The 11767-nt window shown below is 43.1% G+C and overlaps 2 protein-coding genes across 4 annotated transcripts in view; both read left to right on the top strand.

Moving 5' to 3' along the window:
- The first annotated feature begins 566 nt into the window (after positions 1–566).
- Positions 567–9596, top strand: wdr6 (WD repeat domain 6). Of its 3 annotated transcripts, none has more exons than XM_020623602.1 (7): positions 567–626; positions 1456–1568; positions 1918–2070; positions 2417–5228; positions 5487–5564; positions 5976–6092; positions 6402–9596. In XM_020623602.1, exons 2-7 carry the CDS (start codon positions 1499–1501, stop codon positions 7390–7392), a joined length of 4221 nt encoding a protein of 1406 aa, XP_020479258.1. In that variant the 5' UTR covers positions 567–626; positions 1456–1498; the 3' UTR covers positions 7393–9596. The 3 variants fall into 3 exon arrangements, with proteins under 3 accessions (XP_020479258.1, XP_020479256.1, XP_020479255.1); XM_020623600.1 differs by lacking the exon at positions 567–626 and adding an exon at positions 1063–1240; XM_020623599.1 differs by lacking the exon at positions 567–626 and adding an exon at positions 1063–1342.
- An 11-nt stretch (positions 9597–9607) lies between these two features.
- Positions 9608–11767, top strand: part of LOC109973793 (mitogen-activated protein kinase 7) — a 4318-nt gene continuing 2158 nt past the window's right edge. The window contains exons 1-3 of the mRNA XM_020623610.1: positions 9608–9730; positions 10164–10302; positions 10455–10808. Coding sequence (XP_020479266.1) covers positions 10251–10302; positions 10455–10808 — 406 coding nt within the window. The 5' untranslated portion in view covers positions 9608–9730; positions 10164–10250. The remainder of the gene's footprint in view (positions 9731–10163; positions 10303–10454; positions 10809–11767) is intronic.

Raw genomic sequence — 11767 nt, 5'->3', positions numbered from 1 at the left:
CATTCCTGTGTTCCGGCAGCAACAAAACGCCATAAGAACAAACACCAGACAAATTGAGAAACAAATTCCAAAGTACCTAAAACCAAACAGAATATAATATTCACAGTAGTATTCAAGAGATCAAGAAATCAAGGACAAGAATATTACTCCCATAATTAATCCCGCAATGGGTGAAATACCTGTATTTCAGCCATGAGGATCTCTGAAAAACTACTCGAAAATACCTAAAACAAGACAATATAAGGTATTTGAGAGAAATCAAGAACAAGATTTTTACATATGTGAATATTTACAATACATTTTATCCCCAGGATTTGAGTATTGCACCTCAGTTGACTATTACATAGACCCTCATAATAGCTTATCACTGCAGTGATGTGTTGTACAGTCTGATTGCTGTGGGGAGGAATGACCTACGGTAACGCTCCTTCTTGCACTGGGGATGTAGCAGTCTTCTGCTAAAAGAACTGTTCAGAGCCTCCACTGTGTGGTGCAGGGGATGGGAGGGGTTATGCATGATGGATGTTAGTTTTGCCAGCATCCTTCTGTCCGCCACCTCCTCGATGAAATCCAGAGGGCAGCCCAGGACAGAACCAGCTCGTTTAGTCTCTTTCGGTCCGTGCTAGGTGAGTATGTATTTAAAAACAGAATTTCCACTATTGCGTGATAAGATTGTTTTAAGGGCCCACTTTGCATGTTCATTGAAATTACCTGTATGTTTTGTCATGTTTTTTGGTAGGTAACACTGAGCTACTTCATATGATGTCTGTGACTTTTTTAAATACTCTAAATAAAATAACTCAAAGCACAACAAAGGACTGGAAGAAAAGGCATAATTGTGTTGGCAGCTGTAGAAAACACACACATACACCTGTTTGTCTCAATAAATCAGTGAAAGTTAAAGAAAGGAAACAAAGAACAACTTGCTGGCGATCAAATATGCTAAAATCAAAGCCTATGAGTGATGATAAGTAACTTTTTTTCAGAACACACTTAGAGGTAACACGCTGAATGACTGTCGGTCACGTGTTTGTTTTCTCAAATACAGACACGGTTATCTTTCTTGTAACCAATCAGCGATGAGGAAGCTGGAAGTGTAGCCTGATTGGCTAAAATGTGTACGGAAGCTGGAGCAGAAACACGTGGGCACTAGTTTGCTCATCGTGGATCAAAATAAATGTTTTAGTGCAGATTTGAAACATGTTTAGGCAGTGTTTGAGGTTTTATCTAAGTAAAGCATGTAAGTAGCATCGAGCCAGAAAAGTATCTCTTCTTTAATTAACGTTATGTTCAACAAATAACAGAAGCGCTGTTGCTGTTAGCTTGTTTTGGTCATTTCAAGGTGATTAGTCAACATAGGCTCCATGTTAATATTTAAAATGCCAGCCACCCGCAGTATCTTTTTGTCTTGATTTCCGAGTCCGCTATCTGTGACATGTGTTTTGTCACTTTCAGGCACGAAAATGTGTCCTACATAAATGTTTTTAATCATTAAGAGATGGAGACAGCAGCGCTGGTAGCTCCAGTCACAGCTCTGGAATTCCTACAGGATGTATTTCTACTGACAGGTAGGAAGCTGTGAGCCAATATACAAGGAATTATTCTTCCGATGTAATGATTTAGTTTTTCACAGTTTTCTTAGCCACACTGGTCAACATGGATACACTTTTTTTCACATGTACATATACATGATGGGCTTTCAGATCTGATTAGTGACATTATGAGCTCTGTTCTATACTGTTGGTCACTACCACTCTGCTATTACTTTATTAATTTCAACCAATATATACTACCAGTCAAAGGTTCTGACAAACTTTCCCATTCAATTCAGTGGGAAAGTGAATCAGGTGGCCAGTCACCGATTGGGGTTTGGCACAACACACCTGTAGCTTACTTTCTCATCTCCCTTCATGGCAGGTGAGGGTCCAGTCTTGGAGGTGTACATTCTCAAGCCTCGACCTAAAGCCTGTGCCTCACTGAGTGTCCTCCAGCACAGCAGAATCCATGGAATAAGACCCAGACGTCAGGCAGCTGTCCCAGCGCATAGCTCCTGTGGAAAGCATAAGCATGGTTAGAATGAGCAGATGTTTGCTTTCACTGTTTTTAAAATGAATTTCTTTTATTGTGTTCAGTGAAGCTGTTTTTTCCCCTTCTGTCAGAATGAATAAAAATTGGACTAGCTACATGATGATGGACAGATACGTTTTGAGCCAAGGAACAATGATCTGCAGAAACTTCAACATTAATTGAAAAATAATTGAAGACAGAATATTGATCTTGAATATTAAAGGGATATTAGATCTGGTTGTAATGGCTAGTTGAAGGACTGATCTGTGTTAGTACAGTACTCACTGACAGCCCTCTTGTTTTTGTATTTAGTCACTCATAAATTTTCCTAATCCATTCTCATCTCCAGAACTGAGCTCCACCACAGAACCCAGCTTCTATGACCAAGTAGTGTTTGGAGGCAAGGCTGTGAGGCTGGTGAGGCTCCATGTGGATGGGGGCCATGCGTGGCTGGAGATCCTAGGTCCCCTCTTGCAGCTACAGGACTGGGCCCTGGATGTCCGCTGGCTCTCTGGAGACAAACACTCACTTCTCTGTGTGGCTACAGCCCATAATAGTGCTCTTCTCTTGGATCTTGATACAGGAACTGTGTTAGCTCAGTGTTCCTGCCTAGAGGGGTGTCTGCTGTACTCTGCCCTCCTTCTGGTACATGAATCTTGGGCCGATACTGTTTTAGTAGGAGGGACTGTTTTTAACCAGCTGGTTCTCTGGAGGCCTCAAGGAGGAGAAGAAGGGAGTGATCCTGAATATAAAGCTCCTGTGGAGAGACGTCTGCTGGGCCACAGCGGGGTCATCTTCAGCATCTCGTACCTCAGGGAGAAAGGCTGGCTGGCTTCAGCTTCAGATGACCGCAGTGTCAGGGTGTGGGGTGTTGGTGTATTAGGGGGACCCGGAGGGAAATATGGAGACTCGAACCCAACTTGTTTAAGGGTCTTATATGGACACCAGGCTAGGGTGTTCTCAGTGCATCTTTCGCCAGGGAGAGTGTTCAGTGCTGGGGAAGATGGGGCTTGTTTAGTCTGGGACTGGGCTGGAGGTGAGAAGGTGGTTCGGACGTTGAAGGGACACCAAGCAGGAGGGGTTCGCGCTCTGGCAGTCAGTGATGGAACATCGGATGATGAGAGATGGGTGGCTACAGGGGGTGCAGATGGAGGGGTGAGGTTGTGGAGGGTCAAAGAGAGTGGTGAGAGGAAGAAGATGATAGAGGAAGCAGTGACAGAGAAGCTAACTGACCTGAAATTTCCTGGTCAAGGCATCCCCAAAGTGGTTTGTATAGATGGAAAACAGGATGAAAATGTAAACTGGAGCAAGAGTAGATTTGTGGTTTGCACTGACCAAGGAATAGTTTACCAGTACAGCAATAAGCAGTGGGATATAGTATGGCCAGGGGCTCCTGAGTTTCAGTCTTATTGTGTGATGGATACAGTGTCCACTAATGTAAAAGACTCAACAGCCAAAGTTCATTTGTGTGCTGTGGGAAACCTCAGTGGGTCCATACAAGTCTTTCCCATTTCTCATCCTCAATCTGGGATTCTTCTCACAGGTGGATCAGGGAAAATTCACACTCTTCTTTGGCAAGAGGGACAAGAAAGTGTGTTTTTGCTAGCATCGGGTGCTGAAGGACTTGTCTATCGCTGGTGTATAGAGATAAAATTAAATGAAAACTCCATCTTAGCTCTCAGTGTAAATCCCCTTCCTTCTTTCCTTCTTCCACCCTGTGCCAAACGCTGGCTGACAGCTGCAGTGCGCCTTCACTCCAGGTCACAGGAGGCACTGTGGGTTTGTGGGGACAGGAGAGGGTCCCTGCTTTTGTTTCAGGAAGGAAGCAAACACTTAGAGAAGCAGGGGGATGATGTAGATGTGGATGAAGGTTTGGTGACAGGCACAGAACAAGCTAAACATGAAGGAGGTGGAAGTGATGGTGATGAAAAAAGCAGTATCATGGAGCAGAGAGAGAGTAAACAAGTGCACAATCTAAAGCTGCAGCCACTGAGCTGCCTGTTTGGGGTGCATGGAAAACAGGGTGTAACTTCAGTGTGTGAGAACCAGGGACTGCTCTATAGCACTGGGAGGGACGGCTGTGTGAGAATCTTTAGAGTGCAACCGACACCACCAGAAACATGTAAAGAAAACAGAAAATATACACCTGGAAGGACTGTAGAGAACAAAGGACAACTGCAGCTGGAGGTTCTGCGAGTTCAGCGGGCCTGCAAGGGTATGGAGTGGCTGGAGAGAGTTTTGTTTCTTGAACCTGAAATTCCAGAAGAGGAGGAGAAGGTGGTCAGAAAGGGATGTGAGAACCATGAAAAGACAGAGAAACCAAATTTGACAGAAAATCTGGAGGTTACAGAAAAGGAACAAGAGGAGGAGAGCTTTAGAGGAGAAGTAGGAAACGCAGAGAGCCAGGGAAAAGAAGCCAGGTTTGCCATCATTGGCTTCCATGCTGTCCACTTTGTTGTTTGGGACCCTGTGAGGCAGGAGAGGCTGTTAGCGATACTTTGTGGTGGGGGGCATCGCTCTTGGAGTCTCTGGCCATCCCACAAAGGGGTTTGGCCCGGGTATGGAGCTCTGGTCTTCATCAAGCAGGGGGCTGTTCTCGCTTCGCAACCCCCCGGAGAGGAACCCAGCTGGGCTGATAAGGCAGGAAGGCCTGTAGGATGGGGCCTGAGAGAGGGCCTCCATGGGAGGGGGATTGGGTGTGTATGCAGGCTGGGGAGGATAGGGGGGACCAGGAATGATATTCAAACAACTGGAAATATGACTGAAAGTGGGAAAAGAGAGGTGGAGAGAGAAGAAGGGCTTTGGGAGATCGTGGTGACGGGAGGAGAGGACACGACTTTAACTGTCCTGGCGATACAGCCCATCTCTGGCAGGATCAAAGTTCTCTCAGTTATTACTGACCACATATCAAGTGTGCGGACTGTGATAGCAGTGAAATGTCCAGAGGAAGAGGATGATAACCAACCACAGTCTCTGTCTGCACTGCTTGTGTCAGCTGGGGGCCGGGCTCAAATGCAATGTTACCGGCTGTTGATCAGCTGGGACGGGCACAGACTGGTTCCCTCCTGCCAGGTGATCCAGGTGGCCAGTCACCGACTGGACGAACAGTGGGAGAGGAGGCGGAACCGACACAAGATGGTTAAAATGGACCCAGAAACAAGGCAAGTTAATGGGCTCAAATTGATGTACATAAAGAACCAGTGTCATCCAATCACCTGGAAGAGAAGTTGACTTTTATTTTATGATTCCCTAACCTTTTAACTGCTTTGAAGTGCTGTTTTCTTCTTTCCTCTTACTTTTGTTCATCTTCATTCGAAAAAGTACACAAGAGATTTTTACACGTGAGGCAGAATTTATCCCCTTTACTCTTTTCATTTGAATCTACCTCTGTTTCATCAATCATTCTTGTGTATTTTCAGGTACATGTCTGTAGCACTGGTGGATAAGTTGACGGACCGTGTCCTTCTCGCTCTAGCCTGCAGTGATGGGGCTGTCAGGTTGGTGTCCATGACAGCAAAAGGAAAGGTTTTCCACATGTCTGGTTTCAGCAACAGACAAAACAGAATAAAAGAACAGAAACAGAATAAAAAATAAAACAACAGAATATCTTCCAGCTTTTTTAAGGCTGTCAAATGAGTATTTTCTTAATTGTAACTGAATGTAAAAGAGAGAAGTGTGTTGCAAGCATGTTAGCCTAATTAAGTCCATTTAACTTGTACAAATCTAATACATGCATTTCATCAAAACTGGAATGATAGGTTGCTAGTTCTCTCTCTTGAGATGATCTTTTATCAGGTTAGAATGCCCTTGTTGTGTTACTTCATTTTATTTTGTAGTATGCTGTTTGTCATATAAGGTTGTCGTTACTCTTTCCTCGTTTGTCTCTCTTCCTAATGTCATTTTTCTAGATTGTTCTCAGTCAGTGAAGTTCAACATCAAATTGACTTGCTGTGGGAGACGTTTTACCATCAGCGCTGTGTGCTCAGTGTCGCCACCTGCAGCCTGGAGGATGGAAAAGGCAACAGGTGATTCTATGGTTGTTCAGCCTGAAGTGGGTGAATATTTTTTTCCACCTTCATTGCATCCTATTGGTTGTCTTGCTTTACAAGACTATCAGAACCAGACCACTGAGGGGTTTTATTATTTTAAAGCATGCTATTAAAGAGTGAGTGGCAGGCAAAATATCAGAATGCAGTGCTAAAAGCTCAGGATATTTAAACTAGGGTAACTTTCAGTTTCCAGCATGTTAACTCTGCCAGCCTTGGGAAAATGTGAAGAAAGTAATCTCTCATGTACGGTAATGTTTTTATCTCTACTCTCTGCCTCTTTCTCAGATATAAGCTGTTGTTCAGTGCTGCAACAGATGGGAAAATCGCAGTGTGGCATTTGACTGACACTTCTTCCTCAATCTCAAGTGATGCTCCAGCTCCACCAATACCCTGCATCAGCATCCCCGCCCACCAGAGTGGTGTCAACTCATTGGCTGTTTGGGCAGGGAAACTGGGACAACAAGAGGGCAGTTGCCTGGTAACTGTTGCCAGTGGAGGGGATGATGGGCAGCTGACAGTGTCCATCATTAAGGTGCAGTTCCCAGAAGATGGGAAGATGTCTGAGCACCCGATTTCTCTACAAACCAATTTGCAACCCCCAGGCCAGCTTCAGCTCTATCTCCAGTCTCAGTTCCACATCCCGCTGGCTCACGCTGCCCCTCTGACCACCCTGAACCTCCTGAGCCCAGACCTTGTGGTCTCCACTTCTTCAGATCAGAGGGTTTGTCTTTGGAGGGTCTGCAGTACAGGTATCAACCACAGAGGGACACTGTGCTCCCACGTTGCAGATGCTGCAGGACTTGCGGTGTGGGAGGGGGACTTGCGTTGTGGGATGACAGAGGAGGAGAAAGGAGGTAAAAAGGGCAAGATGAGCTTTGAGTCTAAGCAGGAGCTTGTAGTTAGCAGAGGAAAAGAGAGTCGGACAGAATTAGAAACAGAGGGTAAGTCAGCAGAGGTCGAAACAGGCAGGAGGTTCAATAAGGAGAAAGAAACAGCTGATGAGGCCATGAGTAGAGAACCTGTTGAAGCAGTGAGCAAAACAGGTGACCCACTTTCTAAGACCAGTGATGAGAAAAGTGGTGAGATAGCTGGTGAATGTAGAAATGAAAGAGACACTGACAATGTGGGTAGAACAGAGAATGAGGTGGACACTGAGACAGGTTTGAAGGCTGGTAAGAGCAGGAGACAGAGAGAGAAGACGGGGTGGGTGCTGGTCTGTGGCCAGGGCTTCCAACTGCTGCGGGTCACAATCAATTTGTGGTCAGAGGAAATATAAAATGACATGACAAGAAGAGTCACCATAAAAGAAATCACTTTCTTAAATACTTGAATTATGAATTATCTGTAAATGACCTGATTTGATACAAAGTGAATTTTACTTTGGTCATTTTTAAAGTACATTTTTAAATAAAGTATTTATTCTCCATTGTTGTTATTTGAGGAGTACATTGCAGCTACAGTATATGAGCCCTTTATTGCTTATGTAACTCAAGATTTCATAAAGAGCACAAACAAAAATAGAAATTCAGACACACAATAATTCCATCATCCCGCAAACCTGTCTGAACAGATACTGTATCTAATGGATTTAATTTCTCTTGTGGAGTTGCAGATTTATTATAAACTAGTTTGTCTTGGCTTTTCCTTTGGCCTATCATTAACATCCGCCAGCCTGAAACAGTCCAGAAAAACCTGAAAGATACAGGCAGTGTTTCTGGAGTCGGGCAACATTTCTGCTGGTAAAAATGCACAAAAACATTTGGTGTTCATCAAGGAAAAATGAAATAAAATCATGGCCTTTTCAAGAGAACATTTAAATCATGTCTGTGTTTGAGCCATCTGCAACCTCCTTCAGGGAATAACACTGCGCTGCACAAAGATGGCTGAAATGACTGGAGTTATTTTTAATGCAGTGTGTTACATCTCAGCCAGCCAGGAAATCAACCCATTTACTTGAAGAGGGCCTTGGGACTCCACTTTTACTAAGACCAAATCAAAAACAGCCTGCCCACAGTGACTCCATAAACCAAAAGCCATGAAGAATTTGGGAGATTTATGGTTTAAATTATAGTTCAGGATGCCACCTGCTATGAGGTGCAGTTTTACCCACAAAAAGCATCATCCAGACATAACGATAGACTAAACGTGATGGTATAAATAAGAAAATGCAATACATACATATAATAGTATTAAGTAAGAGCAATGTCGCAGTCACTGCAGAGACCCGACTAGTCCTGGGAGACAGAAACCCCAATTTAGGAGACAGTGAATATTTAAAAAAAAATCAAAAGCAGACAGACAAAGCAAACTTCTGCCATGAAATGATGCTTTAGTGAGGATTGTTCTCTGATTCTTGCTTTTTTTATTAGATATTTGATAGGTTTTCCCATTAAAAAAGGGTCATAAGCCATATGCTTTAGAGAGAGTCATGTATAAATGTGTTAATTCTAGTTATGTGAGGACCAAGTTTAAATGCTGATGTTTTGTCCCGTCTTCACTTCTTGGCTGTCTTTAGACTTGGGTTTAGATTAATGAAGATTTAAGGGTTGGGGGAAGGTGTGTAGTTGTCATGAACAAGTTTAGCATCAGTGAGGATCCTCGCATGTATAATTGTGGGTGTGTCAGTTTATTTCTATTGCAAATGTTTTCTAGTCACAGTTTATGTTAATATAGAAAAATGTTTTCATATGTGTGTGACTGTGCATACACAGTTCTGTGCATTCAGCCAAAGGGTAATGAAATAGTATTTATTGTGGGATTATTAAGGTACATTATTAGTTTTCTTTTACACCAGTAAGTCAAGAGTGTGAACGTGTTGTATTTGGTTGGCTCATACTGGATGCATGTGTTGTGAAATGCTAATTTAGCAGTGTAGAAGCAGAAGGTGTTGTGAAATGAAATGACTTTGGTGTGTGTGTTTCTATTTGGCGTGCGACCGTGTCAGAGGAAGTGTGAGACGACTGGGTCACCTGTGCCATGTTAGATCCCATATACTGTGGATTATAGTGAATGTGTGCATGAGTGTGTGTTGATTCAGAGTTGTCTGTCTGGAATTTAAATGTAGCTGTCAGATAAAGAGTGCACCTGTACGTGTGTGCATATGCTTTTGTCAGTTTGTGTGTGTGTGGGGAGGGCATAGTGAGGGTCACAGCCCATGAAGGGGCCCAGTGCAGGTATCCATGAATATGTTAATAATTTAGCCTTGTCTCATGTTTCCTTTAGTCCATCCGTCATCTCACCACCTGCCACTCGCAACAGAGAGAAATAAAGAGGAAGGAAAATGAACAGAAGTGGGGAGTAAGACAGACAAGAGAGGAGGAAAGAGATAACAGAAGGGACCTGGAGAGAGGAGATGAAGTCTGTCACCTTATTTCCTTTGTTCCAGGTTCTTTAACAGGATTTGATGTGAATTAATTATCTTCAGATGTGGAGAGAAAGGAAGTGACTGATGCTAGCTTGCTACTACAGTGATGAATTGCCGGTAGGCATCTTATCAACCCCTGTGGGTAAGAGTGTGTCGATGCGAGTGTGTGTGTGTGTACTTGTATCAGTGAGAGAAGAAGAGTGCTGCTGTCAGCGTGCAGAAGGAGTGACATTTTACACCCATCAATGAGGTACTCACACACCAGCACAACATCTCCTGATGTGCCATTCATAAACCTGTTGTTAGGAAGACTTATTTCATTTTAAAGGATGATTCTAATCTTTCTCTCTTGATTAGTGCATGTGGTGTAAGGACGTGCCTTTTCTCAATTTCTGTCACTCACACTCAGAAATATTACAAATTGCATTTAACACTGGGCTGAAAATAAACTGAGCACAACTCAAAGTGCATCATGAGCTTGCATATTTGAAGATGTTTGCTCTACTGATACTTTAATCACAACGCAATAGCATGCAGTATAGACTGAATTTGGCATAAGGTTTTTAATAACTACATCCTGCATAAAACATCCCTTTGAATGTGTATCAGCAAATAAAAAAACAAAGAAGACATCAGCTAAAGTAGAAATTGTAATTTAAAGACAATGTACATTTGTATTGCAGTGTGTTTAGACTGTTCCTGCAGCGCAGTGTGTACACAGTGACACTGTTTTGAAAAGGCAATACTACACTCAGGCCTCCAGATTGGCGATGCCACGACAACGTCTGCCTGTGATTGGTTCATCTCAGAGCAAAACAGCAGGTGATCCACTCACTCACTCACCTCACCACAGAAGCTGTAAAATAGTGCAGAAATGTAAAACATACAAATGGAATTCAGTGTGTTTTGTTAAAGACCTTCATCAGGAAAAGGCTTGCTTATGTCCCTTTGCTTTTTTTGTTTTTAAACCACAGCCAGGCCCCTTCTCTGTCATCCCCATCAAGTCAGTCAGAGAAAAAAAAGCCAGTTGCAGATATCCTCCTCTTCCTCCTCCTCCTCCTCCTCCTCTCACCCTCATCCAGGGCCTTCTGCCATCCTCCTCTCAGATAACACTGTGACGCCTTGGGGTGGCCTGGCTCTTGCTGAGTCCTCCTTTACTTCAATCCCAGCGCCACCACCCCCTCCAACTCCACCCTCAACTCCTCCTGCTCCTCAGCCCACGCCGTGTACCCCTTATAGTGGGAGACAGAATGAAGACAAAGCAGCTTTGAGTTCAAGTTTTAACTCTGATGTTCCATCCCCACCTCTGACAATACCGGAGAGTGCAGGTATGACTGGAATGAGGGCCAGCAACAACCAACCATGTAACCAAAGCTAAGAAAAATATCTTTTAAACTAACTTCAGCCTAGTGTGTGTTTTGTGTAAAAACAAAAGGACAACAAAAGACCATAAAACATTCACTCGTCACACTGTAAACCTCATAGCCCTCCATCAGGCGTAGATTTTTATTGCTAGTTAATTGAGAGGTGATTTAAGCATATTACAAAACAAAAGAGATAAATTTATGTGAGTGAGAACATACTTTAAATATTTTAATCTGGTTAACATTAAGGTAACAAATACCTAGCTAACCTATACTGTAAGTACTAAGGGAAAGTTATCAACAAAAGCAAAAAGAAAAACCCAGTGTGGGTGCACATAAAGAAGAAAAACAATGAGGAATACACAGAAGTAGAAAAATAAATACTTTAAGATGTACATTTTGATACAGAAAATTCCAATTTAGTGACCAAAGTACAAAATAAAAATCGGAGGAATAATTGTCCCTAACACTGATTATATAAAAGTGAAAATAACGGAATAGCGCATGACAAAAATATTTAAAGTGACTGCTAATGAAGATACTGTGAGTGTATTTGAGGCTTGACTGTGCTTAAAAGCTCACATCATGAATATTGCATGCATATGTGAGTGGATGGCTCCATTTCGTTTGGTGTCCCTGTGAGACATTCAGCTGAGTCAACACACACTCTCAATGTCTCCTGCTTGAAATTTCTGTAGTGAAAGCATCAAAGATGATGATGATAAAGGCTTAAGTTGAGAGTGGGAGAGTGGGAGTCCTTTGAGATCTGTGTGAAAAACAGATGCAGTTGTTTTATATTTAGTTTGATATTTTATTGAGTCGCTTCCTAACCAAAGCATTCTTCTGCTTCATCCATCCCTCTCTTTCTCTGCAGATGGAAGAGGTGGGGGGTGGCGGGCAAGGGCCGGAGTGACGCACCAGCA

The sequence above is a fragment of the Monopterus albus genome, unplaced genomic scaffold, assembly GCF_001952655.1.
Source record: "Monopterus albus unplaced genomic scaffold, M_albus_1.0 scaffold305.1, whole genome shotgun sequence".
Taxonomy (NCBI): Eukaryota; Metazoa; Chordata; class Actinopteri; order Synbranchiformes; family Synbranchidae; genus Monopterus; species Monopterus albus.
The sequence above is the reverse complement of the archived record's forward strand: the minus strand, read 5'-3'. Positions and strand labels throughout refer to the sequence as shown.